Source organism: Aristolochia californica, unplaced genomic scaffold, assembly GCF_029961685.1.
Source record: "Aristolochia californica isolate CCGP_79_NKW_82.1479 unplaced genomic scaffold, dmAriCali1.0.hap1 SCAF_7, whole genome shotgun sequence".
Taxonomy (NCBI): Eukaryota; Viridiplantae; Streptophyta; class Magnoliopsida; order Piperales; family Aristolochiaceae; genus Aristolochia; species Aristolochia californica.
The window spans coordinates 920,264-941,863 of record NW_027182268.1 but is presented as its reverse complement, the minus strand read 5'-3'; the positions used below and the strand labels follow the sequence as shown (position 1 = coordinate 941,863).

General features: G+C 36.7%; 1 protein-coding gene across 2 annotated transcripts; it reads right to left on the bottom strand.

Annotated features, from left to right (window-relative positions):
* Positions 1-3,364: 3,364 nt before the first annotated feature.
* On the bottom strand, positions 3,365-7,965 carry LOC137936021 (lipid phosphate phosphatase 2-like). Of its 2 annotated transcripts, none has more exons than XM_068780511.1 (8): positions 7,646-7,965; positions 6,482-6,702; positions 6,303-6,390; positions 6,062-6,171; positions 5,884-5,977; positions 4,888-5,076; positions 4,736-4,795; positions 3,365-4,056 (listed from the first exon to the last, which is right to left on the bottom strand). In XM_068780511.1, the coding sequence occupies exons 1-8, from the start codon at positions 7,731-7,733 to the stop codon at positions 3,851-3,853; spliced, it is 1,056 nt and encodes a 351-aa protein (XP_068636612.1). In that variant the 5' UTR covers positions 7,734-7,965; the 3' UTR covers positions 3,365-3,850. The 2 variants fall into 2 exon arrangements, with proteins under 2 accessions (XP_068636612.1, XP_068636613.1); XM_068780512.1 differs by lacking the exon at positions 7,646-7,965 and adding an exon at positions 7,588-7,620.
* Positions 7,966-21,600: the final 13,635 nt, after the last annotated feature.

The following is a 21,600-nucleotide window of genomic DNA, read 5'->3' as shown; positions in this document are numbered from 1 at the left end:
ACATTTTTACTAATTGAATGGATTGAAGGGGAATTTAGTAAACATCGCATCCAAATCGTTCAAAATCCATAAAGGAGGACCAAAACAGAATGAAGAGCAAAAATATTTTGATATGTCGCTTCCTTCTCTCCCACAGATGGTTTTTCTCTCGCTCCCTGTTCTTTCCATTTGCTCCAGAGAAAACCTAAATCTCACTCCGTTTCTCTAGAAATTTGTCGATAGAAAGCACAGTGAGGGAAGCCTTCGTCGTTGCCGAGTCCCGAAAGGGATTTTATTTAGTAACCAAGCCGGCTGGCGAGCTCGTGAACCGAACCGCAGCTCATTCGAGTTTGGCTAGATTACTTAAACAAGCATGAAACCTAAAGTTCGAACTCGATCAAATTGTTTTTGAATAGCCAAATCGAGCCTAGTTAGAGCTATTCATGAACTGGCTTGGTCCGATGTCACCCCCCAGCCACATGCTACCACAAGGAGATGTCAGTTTTTTCTTTTGGCTACACCATTTTGTTGAAGGGTGTAGGCACAAGATGTCTAATGGATAATGCCATTATCCCGATAAAAGGATTGAAAATCACCAAATAGGTATTCTCTGGCCTTATCTAACCGAACCACTTGTATTTTTTCCAAAACTAAGTGTTCACCATGGCATGAAATGACTTAAATATGGAAAAAAATTATTCTTTGAACAAAAATAGTCATGTGAATCGATTGAAGTCATCAACAAAAGTAATAAAATACTTAACTTGAGATATGTTTGAGACACTTAAAGGTCCCCATACATCTGAATGAATTAAGGAAAAGGGAGTAGCACCTTTAAGCTCAGCTCAAAGAGAATATGTCGTCCTCTAGTGTTTGCTCAACTGATAGACTTCAAAATTTTAAAATCGATAAAGTTTTCTAAGATGGAAATAAGTGTTGAAGTGATGCTGTTGATGAATGTCCAAATTGGTTGTACCATAATCTTGCCTCTGTCTGAGAAGTCAAAACCGCAATTATTGGAGGCAAGTCTTAATAATAAAAGGCCCCCTATTTATGGCCTCCACCAATCACCTGCTTAGTTGTTAGATCTTGGAAAACAAAATAAGAAGGTGAGAAAGTGATAGAACAATTAAACCATTTCGTTAATTGGCTAATAGACAACAAATTTAAACGGAATTGAGGAACAAATAAAATATCAATAAACAAAAGTTATGGTGTAATAGAGGAAAATCCCTTCCTAAGAATTTTAGTTTGGGATCCATCGGCTATGGTCACAAACTTGTCTGGTAAACATGGAGACATGTAATGTAACAAACTCTGATTACCTGTAAGATGCTTGGAGGTCCATGAGTCGATGATCTAGGATAAAGAGGAGGAAGTGGCAGAAATCATACTAGAAACAGTGGTGGCAACAGCAATAGTTGAAGATGCAGGAAAAAAATGGAGAGGATACCATGAGAGTTTTCATCCTTTACAATAATCCATAATCATCATCAGTTATAGTCTTCTTGCCTCTTTGTGACTAAGATTTGTCTTCATTTTTCTCATTATTAATCGATGCCTAATTGGCAATGACTTAGTTTGGTTTGCCATGAAGCTTCCAACATGTATCCACCATATGGTTTAGTCCACTATAGTGAGTGCACACCCAGTTATCTAACCTTGAAGAACCAGAGTCAGTTCTACCACCTCGAGCTCGGCCTCCTCTACCACACCCTCGGGTGGTATTGGAAGACATCTCAAAGAGGTATCAAAGTAAATACCTCCCCCACATCAAGGAGGCGGCAAAGGAGGTAATCAAATGGTCTTCTCATAAAGATCACACAAGGGTGTAATTAAAGAAGATGATGTATGTCTACTTATGTCTTTTCTTTTACAAAGCGTGTAGCCTTAATGGTATTGTAGTCATTCTAAACCTCATTTCACAACTATAAATAGAAGCTCAAGGCATGGGGTAGATCATTAAGTCTTCCCTATTTTCTCTCAAATTTGTCCCTAGAAATTTGTCCTCTCCCAAACTCTGTCTCTCCATCTCTCTAGCCAAGTTCTCTCTTCTTTCTCTCTTTTCCTTTCTTCTCTTCCTTTTCTTCCTCTCCTCTTCCACTACCTTGGTTGAGGACTTTGTTATGGGATCCTACATTCAACATGGTATTAAATCAATGAATTTAGGATCCCCACGTCAAAAATGGTGTTTTAAAGTTCTTAATGATCAAGTCTCGCGTGAAAGTTCTTTGTGAAACAAGTTTGAAGCTTCGTCGAGATAAATTGTTCATATTCGTAATTGTTGCTCTTTAATGACATCGTTTTCAAATTTTTTATCTCTAAAAGATGATTTAGAGATGCCTCTCCTTGCCTCTCAAATTGCTCGATAATTTTTTTTTTCAAAGACTGTTGAACACTTTAGTTTTTCTTGACTAATAACATGCTTCTTTGATGTTATTTTCTCTTCATTCCACGTTGAGATTAGTGTTCAAATTTCTTGCCCAAGAATCCATAAATAAAAGCTATTTTAAAAAAAATATAGTTGGCACTGAGTAGAAGGAAAGCTTCCTTCTTTGGCTTATATTCTAGCCAACTTGAGATCTCTTGAATCTCATTGGATTCCACTTGTCTTTGTTGTCTTCACCTTGCCTAAATTAATTAAGGCAAATAAAGATTAAGATCCTCTTGTCCAAGTGGCGCATATTACCAAAAGGAAAGTTTTTTTTTTTTTTTTATCTTTGGAAGTGGCTGATTTAGAAGATCTTCCATGATTTGATTGATTGATATTCCTTCTTGTTTAAGAAAGATAAGTGATGTATCTAATTGATAATGAAAACATAAGGAATGTTTATTTGAAGCATGATTGAAAGATATATGCCAAGAGTATATTCTGAGTTGGTTCTTCTCATTCTTACCAAGATTATGTTTGGGTTGATACTTTGGTTCATCTTGATGATTTAAGATCGAATTGATTCATCCTTTGTTTCGGATTGTTGACTTAATCAATTGAGAAGTGAATTAATACATGGTTAAGATTATCAAGGCTGGATTATATCGATTATTGAACTCTCTCCTCTACATTGCATAAGAGTATTGCTAGTTTGATATTTGATGGTTAAAGACAACATGAGAATTAAAAGTGACCTTCTCAAGATTACTGATTATTACTATTCCCTTGAGAGGGTTACCCTATTACATAAACTGGTCACAATCACTTTGGAGGTTTCTCATTACTTGAAACCTCTTAGGTCACCCAACCAAACCAACTCCACCTATTGATGAAGTCGATAGTTCTTATGTGAAATTGGCCAAGAATGATACTTTGGTCATTACTTGACTAATTAAAAGTATGGAGGAACATGTAACCAAAATGTTATTCACCTTGAAATTACACAACGAATTTGGGATGCTTGTGTTAAATTGTACTCTAGTACAAAAAACTTACAAAAGTTATATGATGTGTTCAAAAACAAGTTCAATACAAATAAATGAGACAATCTACATGAATACTTGGCTCGATTTAGAGGATTGATTCAAGAGTGGAAAATTGTTCAGCCCTACTCCATTGATATTTCAATTCAAGAAAAATAGCGGGAGGCCTTAGTAGCTATTTGTTTGTCAAACATCAAGTCATACTTTGAAGTGGCTAAGACTCAACACTGCACTTCCATCATTCGATGACATAAGTGCAACCTTACTTTGGATACCAGATCCTTCCTCTACCTCTCATACTGAAGTGTCATCTGTTATGTACTCAAGTAATAGGGGTACATCTTCTACCACCTGAGGGTGCAGTAGAAGATGTACCCATATTACCTAAGTACATTCCAGATGCCACTTCGAGATGTCTTCCCACATCTGTGCTTTCTGACGTATTGGACTCATGGGGTTACCATCTTCTTCCAGCTTTTGAAACGTCTAGAATTGGACTAGACTCACCTTGGTGGATTTCAGACACGCCCATGCCATTTTCAGAAGCAATGTGAATACTCTCAAGTTCAGTTGGCTGCACTCGGAGATGGTTTGCAGCATGGGCCTGTTGAACACTGTTACGCGACTCTTCCAGCATCTGGAAATAGGCATGAGGTCCCCAACCTGCACAATTCCCATGTTAGCAATTTTAGATACTTATATTGAAGCAAGATAACGTCTTAATTAGTGAGCAAGCAAAATGATAACAATCACAAAGATCACACAATAAAATAGTGACATTTCCTTCCCAACAGAGTCTGTAATGGATATAGAAAAAGAATCTTAGTTACATCCATAATGTACATGGAAATTCGGATCACAAAAGTTCTTTTTCTTTTGCAAGCTAAACTCCCAATTGATCCATCATATATATATAAAGCCACTAAAGTGCAAGAACAGCACATATTTATCTGGCATGAGATTCCAAATCATCTTCAAACAAAATTCATCCCATAAAACGTCAAAGTCGTAACAGAAAAACAAATATTGGATGCCAATAGACAAAAAGATACAACTAAGACTGTTAGATGAATGAGTATTTCCTAAATAGAATCAAATAAGTATTTTCCAAATTAATTTCTGGCACCAAAAAAAAGACTTTTCTTCTGCATAATCTAGAATGCAAATTTGAGCGTTTTATTAATCTGATTTATTAGAAAGCTATTTTACTAAATTTGAGCATTTTATTAATCTGATTTATTAGAAAGCTATTTTACTAACTTAACAGTGACTGACAGAACAGTAATATAAAAATTTCTAACTAATTAGCCAGTTAACATTTGATAAAAGAATCAGATCATACCATCAGAATCATAGGGGGGTGGGTAGAACTGCAAGTAACAAAATGATGCAACTACCAGTCCTGTAAATAACATTATGTTTATTAGTAGGATGTAATGTGCATAAAGAGAAATGTTTGACAGCAAACAGATTGTCCTCTCGCATAGAACAAACCTAAAAACCCTCCAGCAAACACATCTTGCCAGTGATGCCAATAATCATCCACTCGCGAGATTCCAACCAGAGCTGCAGCAAGAAGGGGGAGAAACACAAGGCAAAGTTTTGCTACATGACCTCTACGATTGAACACTCTGATTTTCCCAGATAGGTACCAGGAAAGAAAACTCAAACCTGCAAATGACCCTGCAAGGAGATTCAAGTAAATAAATTCTTCCAGACCACTAGATACTTTCAAGACTGTTCTAAGCAGCTAGACTATAAAGTGGGAGAGTTACATCATGGAACTCTTGCCATCATCATCACAAAAACCTTATCCAACCAAGTTGAAGCCCATTACATGAATCATCCTCCATTCTGCCCCACCATTTTCAAGCTTTTTTTGTTAGTTCACCTTCTTTAAAAATTTCTTTGGCACATCCTTCTATGCCACTCTACACTGGTTTATGGCAGAACTGAGCCTGTGACCTTAAAGATGATAACCTAGAACCTTCAACAAAGGGTGGTGCCACCATGTAAGGATGGCAACAGGGTAGAGTAAATGGGATGGAATCCTGTACAGTGAAGGGACTGGACTGGGTGCGAAAACAAACCCACCCCATGGAAAGCCTACTCAGCACGAGGTTTAACATATATTCAATAAAATTAGTTTTTTTATTGTATAATTCACAACATTTAAATCTCTAGAAACTTTTACTTTTAATATGTTACAGACCACCAATTTATTATCTTCGAAATAAACCACCACTACTTCAGAAGAATGTATTCAGCAAAACATAATAACTAAATTTATTCTGAAAATATCATGGGATGAGGTGGTGCAGGTTTAGGTTTTGAAAAATCATGCACATCATTACCCCTGCCACCAACGTCATTCAATCCTCTCATATAGCAGCAGACATGAACAGCAAGTATGCCATTTTTCATACAGGACTGGTTGGGAACCTATCAATAGTTGGAGTCATGGAAAAAAAGAATTGAGAATATGCTTACATGAAGTATGGCCACTTGGAAAACTCTTGTGCCCTTCTTTAATGACATGCTTCAACCCATGACAAATAACGTTCCCTGTGACAGGATCATATTTCTGCAAGGGTTTTGGGAGTAATTACATTTCAACATCATGAAACTAAAGGATGCAGAATTGAGGATGTCATGACAAAGGACCTACTGCCTTTCCATCAGGGAAACAGCGCCAAAAGTAGTCAGGCCGAGGCCGACCGACAGCATCTTTGATTGCATCGGTTATAACCCCAGTAATTAAAATTGAATATAGAAGGCCTGGCAGTGCAAACATCACCAGTTATTTGTCAAAGAGATGAACGAGGCTTAGCCATTGAGAGAAAGCAAATCACATATTTAAAGCAATCTCTAGCATTCCCTTGAGACAACAGATAAAAAGAAGGTGATACCTAGTATAGCATGGTGAAAATCATATACATCCCTCCTGTAAAAGTAGAACGCAAGAATAACCAGAAAAGGCAACAGAACTGCAATCAACTGTTGCAAGAAAATAGAAACATAGAAATTTGTTTAAATATTGATAATATATTTTCAAGTGATAAGAAAAAATATTAGAACCAAAACATACTGGAACAGCCCAGACAGGCACAGTATTGTCCTGCAATGGGTACTTAAGGTCTATCATCATGTCCGGTCCCACAAAGCGGTAAAATGGATTGATAACATTCAAGACAATCTCTATGACGCCAAGAAGTATCAGTATAAGCCAGTCATGCATGTGAAATCTCGCCACTGTAACTCCATGTGATTTTATAGTGTGAGCTCCCAAATGAATCTCTGGCATTTTTCCTGTCTTGCAGACAATGAAACAAAAAATTTTGAGGATTGCAAACGTTCAACAATTCAAGTTTCAGAATAACAAGCTAACCATGTCCCAAAATATAAATATTAAAATGGAATAGGCATTGATATCTTATATTTTCGCGAGACCACGTAAGACAAGAGATTGAAAAATGCAAATTAGGAGTACAGCCAAAAAGCCAGCAGGAAATGTAGTTTGCTTATCAAATGCAGGAATGACAAAGGAGGTATATTCAACTGTAACATGACGATTTGAAGTAAAACACACAAGGATTTCCAATCAGCGGTCGCAACACTGGTCTTCGAAAGACAAACGACTCTAAGAGAATCACTTGACGTTTTCCTGAGAAAAAAACAAAAAGAAAAGGAAAAGGATGAAACAGTTAACAAAGTTCCTGAGTTTAGTTATGCTAAAAAACTCTTCCCATCAACCGTCAGCCTCTTCATATATTCGGACAGAAGGAGCTTGCTTCAATCCATCATTAATGCAGAGAATCACTAAGGAACTGGAGGCAGAGTTCTCCATATTCTTCCAAATTATCGACCTTTCACATCGTCTACGAACATTTTTGCAACGTAAAATAGCCTACGAGTATGGCCCAAAATGAGCAGTTGGAAATCATGACCCAGGCAGATCTCTAACCGCTGTAAGCATACACGCAAATTCCGTAAACGTAATAGTAAAAAACCGAAAAAAAAGAAAGAAAAGCACAAGGTCGAGCTGCCACTAGAAAAACCAAACACAAACGGCAGTCGCATTCTGACAATTTTAAAAGGCAGTAGAAAGAGGGAGCATACCAAAAATACAGCAGACGATAAACTCGAAGACAAACAAAGTGCGCATAAATAGCCTAAATTCGGCCAGAAACTCACAGCCAAAAGAAGGATGCGAAAGCGTCAAGGCACCGAAAGGCAGAAATCAAATACCGACCTGAGAGAAGAACAGGTGCAGGGGATGAGGAAACGAGCAACTGTCGATAAAGAACAGGCGGAAAGCTTGTCGGAGGCGAGATCCTCATACACAAACCGTTAACAATTCACCATCATCCTTATTTTCAATAGATAAGATGTTGAATTCAACATGGACGCGTAGCTCACAAGGCTTCGAGGAAGCGCTGAGGTGCTGTAGAAAATTGCCGATTAGCGGGAGTATGGCCTAATCCAGCGCTAATTGTCGCAAATGAGCGAGACTTTTCTCTTACAATCGAAAGCGCGTAGGAAGCCGAGTTTTCCTCATCTTTGGATGGTTTATACGAGTGTATACTAACCCGCGTGCCGTCGCTTCTTTTTCTGCCGTGTTGAGTGGTTTTGAAAATATCTAGAAATGTTTCGACTTCGATCTCAATTCTTTATTCTTTGTGGTTCCTTGAAAATATCTAGAAATGTTTTCAAATTCGATCTCATATTTCTGCCCTACCAATTACTTCTTTTTCTCTCAACCATTCTATGTTACCAAATAAATAATAGAAAACACTTTTTCTCTTCCCTTTGTAGTGTTATAGTAATGGAAGGCTTTGCAAGGCATTTTCAGTTCTATTAAAACAATATGGAAATTGCTTGATCTTGAAAAAACTTACAATTTTTTTTTTGTGGACAAGGAAAGTGATTAACTTGTGATGAACTGGCAAGAAAGAGGGCAGCTTGTGATCAATAGCTTATGAAAATTATACAAGGAGGTTGAAGAACTATAAATCATATGCTCCTTCATTACTGTCTCACCTTCATTACCTCTTAGTAGCCTAATTTAGAGATTATTCTCGACAATTTAGGCATTCAATCTTGCTTACCAACCTCTTGTTGGTCTATAGTTCTTCATTGAGATAATTTTAATGACAAAACATTAAAATTATAATGATCTACATAAAGTATACCTTGCATTTCAAAAAACATGGAAAACGATTTTTGGTAGCATATCTATCTGACTGGAAGGACTGCCTGAACGACCAATATAAAAAAGGAAACAAACAACTCATGCTAGAAAGCACGCCGTTCAAATGGTCTAGTAGCATTATTCGATTGAACAACAGAAAAAAAATCCCTATCGAAGACCAGTTGTCTAGATGTCAGAGCGACCAACCCAAAAGAGGCAAGAAGAGTAGAAAGGGCAAAAAGAGTTGACTACATGTAAAAGAGTCAGACTACTTCAACAAGAAGAATGATAAGTGTTGGAGAGTTAAATGTAATAGGGTAACACTGCGTAACTCCTTTATTTTCTGTTTGTTATTCATTTGGTTCTTCTAGCCCATGTTAGGAATGTTATAGTCATATGAAAAGTTATGAGCTCTCTATAAATAAAGGTAGAAGAGAGAACTACATTATTATACCCTAATCTCCTCTTCACTCACATTCTTTCTCATTCCTTCTCCTCTCCTCATGCTACTCTAATCTGCTCTCTTTCTTCTCTTTCTTTAATTCTCGTCTAAATAAGTAGAAATGGAACCTTAGAATTTACATGGTATTAGAGCAAGGGTTATAGGGTTCCTTTTTTTCTACTACTTGATGTTGTTCGTGCTACACATGGTTGGTATAGTATATTTCTTCTCAAGCACAAATGAGGTTTTTTCCTTGTTCTCAAGCCCTAATAAGCCTTAGTCTCTCTTTCAGTTGTTGCTCCTTTATTGCAACCTTATCCTCTATGCCTATGCCGTAGTCATATAGGAAAGTTCGTCAACATTTAGGATGCAAAGATGTCATGGAAGAAAAGATGATAGCCATGTATGTCAATCAGACTTGGGAGCTCACCCTTTTTCCACCAAAGAAGAAGGTTATTGGCTTTAGATAGGTTTTTATAATCAAATACAATTTAGATGGCAGCATTGAAACACTTAAAGCAAGATTAGTGGCAAAAAGTTGCACACAATCTTATGTTGTTAATTATGAAGAAACCTTTTTCACTTGGTGCTACGCTCAACTCAGTACACATTCTTATTTATCTCGCTGCAAAGTTCAAGTGGTCCATTCATTAGTTAGATGTGAAGAATTTTTATTAATAGTGATGTTAAAACTTACATGATACAAGGGGGATACTAACAAGGGTATTATAGTAAAATTTAAAATAATTAAAGAGAGGAGAAATAATAAGAAGATTTGAGAGGGTTAAAAAAATCAAGAGAGAAAGCGAAAGAAAGAGGAGGATATGAGGAGGAAGAAGAAGAGAAAAATAAGAGAGAGAGAGAGAGAGAGAGAGAGAGAGAGAGAGAGAGGAAGGGGAGGTGGCGAGGAGGAAGAAAGGGAAACCAACGAGAGAGGAGGAAGAAGAGATAAAGTGAGAGAAAGAAAGGAAGAGGAGGATGATAAGGAGAAAAAAAGAAGAGGAAGAAAGGGAAAACGATGAGAGAAGTGAGAAGAAGAAACCGTAGGAAAAGAGAAAGGGAGGAAAGGAGGAAGAGGTTAGTTCGAATCCAAAATCACCCTTCTTGTTATCTCAGTTTCTCACATTAGCTTATTTGATCTACCATTTTGTTCTCCTTTTAATTTTTTTTCTTTGATAAATGGAAATTTAATATGGAAGTGACAATTTGAATTCGGATTTGAGCCATTAGGGTTATGAAAATTTAGATTTCTTTTCGGTTTAGGCATGACACATTGTGTGTTAAGCATTATTTTTGAAGTTTTTTGAAATTTTGAGTTAGATTGGGATTGTTAGAAGATAAACTCGAGTTATAGTAGCATGATGTAAATTATCTTTGATTTTTGTCCTTTTTTCTTCCTTATTAAGGTAAAGGGTATTGATGTAATTTTTGAGTTTCTCATAATTATAAATACACATTGAGGGGGAAGATTAGGAACATCACTTAACCTAATCCTCCTTCCCTCCTCTCTCACTCTCTTAGCTGAATATCCTCTCCTCTCTTTCTCCTTCTTCTTCTTCCTTCACTTGTTCTCTCTCTCTCTCTCTCTCTCTCAATCTCGTTACCTTCTTCTCCATTAACCTAGTTCCTTTATTATACTTATCATGGGATCCTAAATTTAATATAGTATTAGAGCATTGGATTTATGATATCCACTCTAAAGTGATGATTAAGTGGTTTTTTTATTAAGCTTAACATGGGATTGTGTTGGTGAATCAAAGGTTCAAGCTATGCAGAGATTTAACTTTTCTTTTCCACCTTTCATGGCATGGTTTTAATGGTGTTTTTTTTTATCTCCAAAAGATGCTTGTTGTTTGATCTTTCTTATCCATTCTAGGTAGAAGAGTGACTATTACATCTTATACAAGTTCTATTATGCTTTGGAGTAATTTTATCTTTCAGTTTGCTCTCCCTTATGCAATATCGATTAAGCAATAGTGTCTTACACAACTTCAATTTTTTTTGCATAAAAAATATGGTTGAATTGAGCTCTATCATCCTTGATGTATTATCAGATTGATTATCATGATTTAAAGCTTTTTATTGTACCAACTTTCTCGTTTTTTTGGCCTTGTTGAAGACTTTGCATGTTGTTGTTTCTTTTGCTCTCTAAAGAGCTCGTGAATGGTTGGAAGTTGAATGCCGAGGAGTATTTTTTTTATTTGAAAGAAGTTGGAGTTAGCAAATACCCAATCTTCTATAATGAGTTATTTCTTGGACTCTCTTACCTTAATTATTCAAGAAGGAAAGGAAAGTCAAAGTTTTGATTTGGCATACAAAGTTGGCAATTTTATTTAAAAGGAAGTTTCCTTTTTTTAAATAAATTCTATTTTGATTTAAAATCTCTTACAAATTTGATTTGATTTAAAGAATTTTTCCTAATTGAGGAAGATTAGAAATATTTTCCAAAAGGCATGACTGGGACGTGATTATTAATCTCTACTTGTTTAAGTGCATGATTAAAACAGGATAGTAGATGGATTGGGATTGATTTTTCATCTCTCTCTCTCTCTCTCTCTCTCTCTCTCCAATAGTAGGATTACTAGATCAGTTAAGAATGCATCTTTAGTTGAATATAAAGTTCAACAACAATTAAATGATTGGACAATTCCGTCCATTAAACCTACATCAATATACAAGAAAGGAACCTTCACCCTTTCTAGTACCATGGGCATTAAAACCATGGAACAAACAATTAATCTTGAAAATCAAGATTCAACTCTTAAATTATTAGAGTTAACAGATCTAAATAAGTATCTTGCAGATACTGAGAAGAAACACATGCATATTAGATGCATACAGATTGCATTCAAACCTTGACCTTACTAGGGATGAACACATGTTTGCAGGCCATACTCCGAGATGGTCGCTGTTTGGATTGGAAACCCTCATTAATGGGTATAGTGGAAACGAGTCTCAATAGGGGACCTGTATATTTTAATGTCCATCCAAACCTTACCCTATCTTTAACAGATAGGAATTTGTTAGAATCTATCCAGTTGAGGATTCTAATATAGGGATACAATTTTATTCCGGGAACTGAAACCATTGCGGTTATAGCAAGGATTCATTTCAAAATATTGAATACTTTAGTCCCTAAGGTATTACACTAACCAGATCAAGGTAAGACAGTTTTGATCGAGACCGATCTTATGAGTGCAAATGCTGCCACTCCAAGGATGATCAATTGGGAGGAAATTCATTTCCCAGCTAACTGGACTATTCCTCAGGCTGTTCCTCCACGACTCCTGATCAATCAGGATATTGATCAAGTCATCCAATCAGCAAATGGTGATGTGGTAATTAATTTCAAGGACAAGACTCCTTACAGGGTCTCTTTACCACCCTCATCATCCAGATATTCGGATGCAGGCCAATCCTCTCGCCTACACGAATTGGATGCAAAACACTCCATAAAGGATGATTCCTCATTAAAAGGAATCCACATATCAGACACCCAGATACCTCATGGGGTCTACCGAGAAAGGGAGCATGAAAGGACTTCTCCCACTCCCAGTGAAATGACTGGATTTACTCTGTGATTATGATTTTTACACCTCAATAGAGTAACCCAGACCCACCACCTTTTGTGGTGGACCGAGCAGCCATTAAAGCTGAATTCTTTCACCCCAATAATCTAGGTTTCAAAAATTGGTTTTTTGACACCTATGGGGCCACAGAACGCATGGAATTGTCAAATGACTTTTATCTTTATTTGGAAACAAATAAAGTTATTATGTCTTTTGTCGATTGGTTCATGCAAACCAGACTAAAGCAGGCTGAGAAATGACCCTTAGTTTCTTCCACTGCCCCTACTCTTTCTACCCTTATGAAAGAATGGCACTTGATGTCTAGTATCAATATCAGATCAATTCATCCTCCTACTGATCCAATCCGACTTGAATTTCCAAGTCCTTCAGGGAAATCCCCTGACTTTGTGGAAGTAGTTGGTTTTGTCAATCCTGAAATCTCCCTAAATCCTATGGGTCAGATCAGGCGACAAAACAACTTTACCAATCTAAATCTCCAAACGATAGGCCAACAACTCACTCGTATTGAAGATTTATTAGATCACGGTACTCCCGAGAAATACTGTCAGAATCCTTTTGACTTATCTTCTCGTAAATTACCTCTGTTGATGAATGATAAACCACCTGTTCCAATTAGGAACTTTAAATTGGACAATCATTCTGAGATTGTTGAAGAATTGTTAACCAGACTTGGAAAACTCAATCTTTCCGAAGACCAAATCAAACAAGCCCAACAGGCGCATGAAGCCCAAGCTGAGGTGGTTCGAAAAGGTCTCCATGTATTGGAAGCTGACGAATCATATGATGAAGTATCTCAAGAAGATTCTTTATCACAAAATAATACTGAAGATTGAACTCCTTCAGCATACTCTGATTCTGATGAAGGTCAAAACCCTAATCTTCATGATTTGGGTTTAACTAATATCAATCAGACTGAAGCAATTCTTCAGAAATGATTAAAGACCAACCGAGTATTCAAAAATTGGATTATACCACAAAATCTACTCGGAGATGGGATCTAAATCACAAACTCTATTATCATAAGCCTACACCTCAAGACCTATTATATGAAGAGAATGTGTATATAGATCAAAAAGCCTATGATGGCAGATCCATTTATGAATGGAACATAGATTCTATGTCTGAATATCATATTTTAGAACATTGTCGACGATTGCTTATGTATGCTACCATCTGTAGACAACATAAGAATTCAGATCAAGGCATAGCAGAAATGTTAACTGCTGGGTTTTCTGGAACCCTCAAAGGATGGTGGGATAATATCCTCACCCCCGAACAACATCATGAAATTTACAATTCCAAAAAGGTAATCAAAACCGAATCAGGCCAAGCCTACCTTGGTGAGGATGATGCAGTGTATACCTTAATTTCATGTATTGTTCATCATTTTATTGGCAATTTGATTTCCACTACTATCTTAGGTGTCGAACACTTAGCCATTTTAGATGGTATAAAGATGTTTTCCTTACTACGGTTATGCAAAGAACCAATGCCAATAATGAATATTGAAAAGCTAAATTTATTGATGGATTACCAACACTTTTTGCTAGCAAAGTACGCACAAGGTTAGGTAATGAGGTAGGAATAATTAACTACCAACAATATACATATGGTTTCCTTACCAGTGCTATCATCTAAGAAGGATTGACCTTATGTAATGATTTAAAACTTCAAGCTTAGCTTAAGAAACAAAATCTTACTGGCAAGAAAGAGCTTGGTGAATTCTGTGAACAGTTTACCTATGACATAGGACCACAATCTTCCTATCAAAGGAAGGGCAAACATGTCTCTCATACAAAGAGATCGGAACCCTATTCACACCAGAGTAGGAGATATCCTAAAAGATAGTCTCATCAAAAGACTCGTCAGGAATCTACGAGACCTCCTCCCAAACAGACTTCTCGTCAGAGACCACCTCCTAGAAGAACTCCAACAGACAAAAAGAAAATTGTCTGTTATAAATGTGGTAAATTAGGCCACTATTCTAATCGATGCAAAACAAAAGAGAAATTGAACCAACTTCAAATCGATGAAGAATTGAGAATCCAGTTGGCTAAAATTCTTTTAAATTTTGATTCTAGGGATGATATTGATTATGCCTCATCCAGCCAATCAGAAGATGATCCAGATTGCAGTTGTTCTCATCTACAATCTGTGGCTCAAATGCATCAGATTAATGTTCTTACCACTGATCAACAGCTTATGCTTAAGAACATTGATCACGAGGAAGATCCTCAAACTAAAAGATATTTAATCACAGAATATCTTGATCAAATTCACAGTACTTCTTCAAAGAGTTCCCCCATTCAAGGTGTTAAACCTTATTCTTTGAAGGAAATTATTGGTCGTTATGGAGAAATCAATTCTTCAAAACAACATGTATCTATCTCCTCATTACAAGGAGAAATTAAAGAAATTAAGCTTGAAGAAAAATGTGCACAAAATAGTATACAACAAGAAAAGAAATCTGAGGAATCTTTTCTGAATCAAATCACTAAAGTCATCCATCAAAGATGGCATACTGTGATTAATTTAGTTATTGATCAGAACTTTGTCATTCCTAAATTGACAACTCTGATTGATAGTGGAGCAGACTTAAACTGCATCCAATAAGGGTTGATTCCAACCCAATATTTTGAGAAGACAACTCAAAAATTGGCCAATGCCAATGGAAACAAAATGAAAATTAAATATAAATTAAATAATGCCTCCATTTGCACTAATGACCAGTGCATTATTACCGACTTTTTGTTAGTCAAGAATATGACTCAACAAGTCATATTAGGTACTTCTTTTTTGGAGAAAATAATGTCAATTAAAGGCATCAACAACCATGGAATTCATGGACAGGTTAATAATAAACCTATATATTTCTCTTTCAAATCTCCTCCTCAAATTAGTTTTATCAATGAGATTTCCGAATTGAGAAATGTGAAAGAACATTATCTTAGTTTCTTGCATAAAGAAATTCAATTTTTAACTCTTGAACAACAGCTGGAAACTATAGATATCAAAGAGCAAATTAGTTCTCTTCAGAAATTATTAACCCAAGAAATTTGTAGTGATATTCCTACAACTTTTTGGGATCGACATAAATATATTGTCTCTTTACCATATATTGATGGGTTCAAAGAAAGAACCATTCCAACAAAAGCAAGACCTAGTCAAATGAAACATGCTTTGCTAGATCTTTCCAAAAAGAAAATCCAAAATCTATTGGATAAAAACTTAATTAGAAAATCTTACTCTCCATAGAGTTGTACTGCTTTTTATGTTAATAAAAATGCAGAAAAGGAACGAGGTGTTCCTAGATTAGTCACCGAAAATGAAATTGTTTCAGACCTCTGTTAGATTTTTAGGTCACAATATTCATAAAGGAAAAATAGTTCCCATTGATAGAAGTATTGAGTTTGCCTCTATGTTTTCGAATGAATTATTAGAGAAAACTCAACTTCAGAGATTTCTAGGCAGTCTCAATTATATTGCGGACTATTACCCTCATCTTGCACATGACTCCGCAATACTGCATAAATGACTCAGAAAGAATCCTGAGCCATGGACTCCCAAACATACTCGGGCAGTCCAATTAATCAAAAGTAAGGTTAAACAATTCCCTTGTCTTAACCTGACTAACCCTTCTTATCCAAAGGTTGTAGAGACTGATGCTTCCCATCTAGGCTATGGTGGCATCTTAACACAAAGAAATCCCACAGGTAAAGAAGAACTTGTTCGATTTAACTCTGGTAATTGGCATAATGCACAAATTAATTATTCTACTGTAAAACAGGAAGTTTTGGCAATAATTAAATGCATTCATAAATTTCAAGATGATTTATTAAATCAAAAATTTCTTTTAAGAGTTGATTGTTCTGCTGCCAAATCAATTCTTCAGAAGGATATGAAGAATCTTACTTCCAAACAAATCTTTGCCAGATGGCAGGCAGAATTAAGCGCCTTTGATTTTGATATAGAACATATCAAAGGAGAATTAAACTCCTTACCTGATTTTCTCCAGGGTCAAAATCATATATAACCTCGCAAGGGGCAATCCACTCCCAATGAGAGGACATGGTAATCAACAATCAAGAGGTCGAGGCCGAAAGAATCCAGAACGAGGAAATTCCTCAGACAAGAAGGGCAAAGCCCCAGTGTCGTATAAAGAGACACTTGAAGTCGAACCAGAGTATATATTACTCTTCCGGATACGGAGACAATTTTACTCCTCAATAAAGAGGACCTTGAGGGTACATTGGATTCCTGGGAGATGTTACAGAAATGGCTTGGAGAAGCCTATTGTCCCATCCATGCAGAAAACAATGGTATTCCTTTGAATCCATTTTGGTTCACCTGAATTTTATATCAGTGCATCATACACTGACTAATGTGGCTAAATGGGATAGCCCATGAGCGTACAGCAAATGTACGATACAAAGATTCATGCATCCCTCAACATGGGGAAATTTTGATTTAGCTAAAGCAGCTAACCTTCCTAATGATGAGGAATTTAATTATTGGGATTATATGGATTCTTGGTATAATACCTTTTATTACCAAAATCCCTCCCATAGACATTCATGGTTTTTCCAATGGGAAAAGAATGTTTTTCAGAGGTCCTTACCTCTACCCAGTTGGGTTTTTGCATGGTGGAACAAATTTGGGCCACCCATTTCTATCTTACCTGAGCCCATTAAGGTTCGTTTTGCAAAATGGACTAAAACCAGTCCTTAGCTTAAAACTCTGGGTTATGAAAAACCCCCAAAGAATTGGGATAGTATGATCTTCTTTATGGTATTTTCTTTACCATGGATTTGGAGATGGGATTGTACTACAGGCTTTAATGACAAAAGCCTACCAGTGTTATTAAGAACATTTCATGTTCGCTGGTGAAATTTTTTTCCCAACATTGATACAAAAGTCGCAGAAATTGAGTCTGCTATCCTACAGAATGAAAATAATCTTGGATATCATCGCGTCCCGGAAGTCCATTATGACTCCGACAATTTATTTGCAAGTTTCAAAACTCAATTAAAGAGTTTGATTCTGAATATATCGGAAAAAAATATTATGAAAAATTATTAGAATCAATGAAGGATTCTATAGCTACTAAGTGCAATGAAGGCACATCATCTCATCCTGCCGATGACAACATGTCAGTTGCAGAAGATGATGAAGACATCGAAGACTTTAATAGTACCGAGCATGATGATAATGCTAATGAATTTTTACCTGATAGTCAGCCTCCCGAGGATCCTGACGAATATATTAATGCAATGATCGAGATGTTTAAAGCAACATCTAAAGGAAAATAATTTTGCAGGATATGACTATGACAGACACATCTGTTCCAGATTCGTCGGCCAAGTCCGTCCAAAAGCCACAGAGGAAATCTTATCCTCCGGCCCACAGCTGGCCTATTTGTCATATCAATCAAGGCTCCTACAGTATATTTGGGCGGCCATTTTCCATAAAGTCACAATCATGGGATGCAGCCAGTAGCCGCCTTCATCGGATAAGAGTAAAAACTCTTCATCAAAGGTGTTATGGGACCAAGCTCATCAAAGGTCTTGTCCTAATCTCAATCATGGAGATAACGATGATAAAGATGATAAAGATGACTCATCCAAGAATCTCAATTATAGAGATGATGACTCACAGCCGCCTCAATCATAGAGGATTACTTTTTTGTTTTAGTGGTGGATTTCAAATGTTTTCAAATCCACTTTAGTTCACTCCGTCTATATAAGGAGTTAGTTTCAATTGTTAAGGCATCACTTGAATCACCTTCTCTTTTGTCATCAAGGTTGCCTACTTGTGTGTGTACGTTACCTAAAGTTTTCTGTAAGTATTTTATGATATTGTGCAAAGTATTACATTACTCTTGAGTTTAGTCTTTGTTTAAGCCTTCTGTGTGTGCTGTTGTTCACATTCCTACTTATAGAATACGGAGAGAGAGAGAGAGAGAGAGAGAGAGAGAGAGAGAGAGAGAGAGATTGATTTTTCATCTCTCTCTCTCTCTCTCGGCTTAAGATCTTTGTTGGACTTCTTGAGATTTGATGTGCTTTTTTAAAATTTACGAGATCTACCTTTTATGAGACAAACACGTGAATTTTTCATTGATGCATGGTTGATGATGAATGATAATTCAGGTTGGGTTGATTTATCTCTCGAGGTGGCTTATATTTTTGCCTTTGTTTGCTCATTAACTTGGGTTGGGTTGGTTGACATATTACATATAAGTGATTTGATTACTTGTTAATTAATGGCTGAATATTACAAGGTAAGTAAAATTGATCTTCTTAAGATGACCACTATACCCCTTAGATGGTTGTCTAATTACTTGAGCTGGTGACAATCGATTAAGATGTTTCTCATTACTCAAGACCTTTTAGGACATTTAATCAAACCATCTCCACGAGTTGATGAGGAAGACAACTCCTAAATTAAATGATTGAAGAATGATACACTGGTTATTTGCTAGTTAATAAACAACATGGAAGAGCATGTGGCCAATAATGTTGTCCACCTTAAAACTACAAAGCAAATATTGGAACTTGTGCCAAGTTGTACTCTAGTATTGAGAATTTACAAAAGTTATATGTTGTGATTCAAGACATGTTTAATACACAACAAGGGGAGAATCTACATGAGTACTTGACTCGGTTTATAGAGATGATTTAGGAGTGAAAAATTGCTCAACCCTATTCCATTGACATCTCGGTTCAAGAAAATTAGTGGGAGGCCTTAGCAACTGCTATTTGTTTAGCCAATATCAAGCAATATCTAGAGGTGTCCAAATCTCAACTTCTCAGCTCCTCAACACTTCCATCCTTCGAAAACATAAGTATCACACTACTTCGGATACCAAACCCCTCTTCCACTCAGACTAAGGTATCCTATGCTATTAACTCAAGCAATAGAGGTACATCTTCTACCAATAGAGAGTGTGATAGAAATCATAGAGGAGGTAAGACTGGTTTTGGTTCTTCAAGTACAACTTCTACCAACAGAGAGTGTGGTAGAAATCATAGAGGAGGTAGAGGAAGAGGTGGTAGGACTGGTTTTGGTTCTTCAAGGATTGATAATTGGGTGTATACTCACTGTGGAGGATTGAATCATCTAGTGGACACTTGTTGCTTCATGGCAAGCCAGACTAGGTTACTGCTAATCAGGCCTCGATTAATAACACTGAGAAGAATGAAGAAATAACCGAGTTGCTGAAAGGCAAGAAGACTATCTCAGATGATGATTATAAATTACTATAGAAGATGAAGACTTGATGGTATCTACTCCTACATCCTCTACTACTACTGCTGCCACTAATGCAGCAGGTGTGATTTGTACCACTTCCTCCTCCATATATTGGATCATGGGCTTAGGGGCCTCCGAGCATCTTTCAGGTAATAAGAGTTTTTTACATTTTATGACCCCATGCTTACCAGACAAGTTTGTTACCATAGTAGATGGATCTCAAACCAACGTTCTTGGGAAGGGATCCTCCTTTGATACACCCACACTTTCTCTTACGGATGTTTTTTTATTCCTCTGTTCCCGTTAATTTTTTTTTGTCAGTCAGTTAACAAAAAAGATTAATTATTCTATCACATTCTCACCTTCTTATTATGTTTTTTAGGATCTAACAACAAATCAGGTGATTAGTGGAGACCATGAATAGGGGGGTCTTATTATTTGGACTTGCCTACAATGACTGTAGTTTCCACTTCTTAGACAAAATCAAAATTATGGCACAACAACTTTAAGCATTCTTCAGCATCATCACTTCAACACTTCTTTTTTTTGTAATCTTTGTCTGGTCTACTTTTTTTTGTAATCTTTGTCTGGTCTACATTGTGAAGTATGTCACTTAAGCAAACACTAGAGGACTATATATTTTCCTCAAACTGAACTTAAAGGTGTCGATCCATTTGCATTGATTCATTCAAATGTATGGAGACCATTGAGTATCTAAAATATCTCTCAAGTTAACTATTTCATTACATTTTTTGATTATTTTACTCAAGTTAATAGGTTTGAAAAATTCTTTTTATTTTTAAATAACTCCATGTCATGTCTCTACTCAATTCAATAAAAAGATAAAAATACTTTGTAGTTAGCCCATGGCGTTTTCAACATCATGAATGTATTAGTGTGCTCTAATTTTATTGGCCCCGTTTATCATAAATTCCTTTGTTATTACCCGATGATGAGGAGGACCCTTTGTCGGATGCATATATGATATGATATGTGTCAGGTACAGGACGCGACGGTTTGACTAAAATTTAAGATCGCATTGGAATTTGGAGGATGCCCCGTCGTCTGTATACGGCTAGTGAAGGTTTGGTAGAGATGTGGTGACCGAATTGAGGTCTCCAAATTCAAATCAGAACGTCCAATGGGGGAGTAAATTCTGCTACTGCTTCGAGCTTCTACCTCGCTGGTTGCCGCTCAGGCGGGTCGTCTGCTGGAATCAAACCCTTGGTAACCGACAGAAACACAAATACAGAAAATGAGAAGGAGTCGGGTGAGAGACATCTCATAAATTCTCTATATCATCCTCCTACAAAAGACTAAAGAGGACAAAAAATTGTCGCCAATGTCTCCTCTTATTCTGACGATCACAAGGAGTGTTAGGTTTTTTGTATTGGGTGGGGGCGTGTTTCTCGTCTCGCCTTTTCCTTCAATTCGTCGTAAAAGGGGGAGGAGAGAGGGGGTTGCCGGCTTTCGTAAAATCGTTTTAAGGCTTGCTTTGAGAGGGAAAACTCACCGTTTTTTAAGCCAGATACCGTATCGGGACTCACTGGGGCCCACCGTTCCTTAGTTTTTATGTGGTCAAACGAAACGGTTGCGTGCGAAAATTAGGGCTGATTAAATCAAATCAAATCAATGATTACTGACTTTACTTTTAGTCCGGAAGATTGGGTAGTGAGTGGGTGAGCTGAAAAAAGAATGAAGCTAAAATTAAGAAAACGCCTCTCCCCACTAAGCAT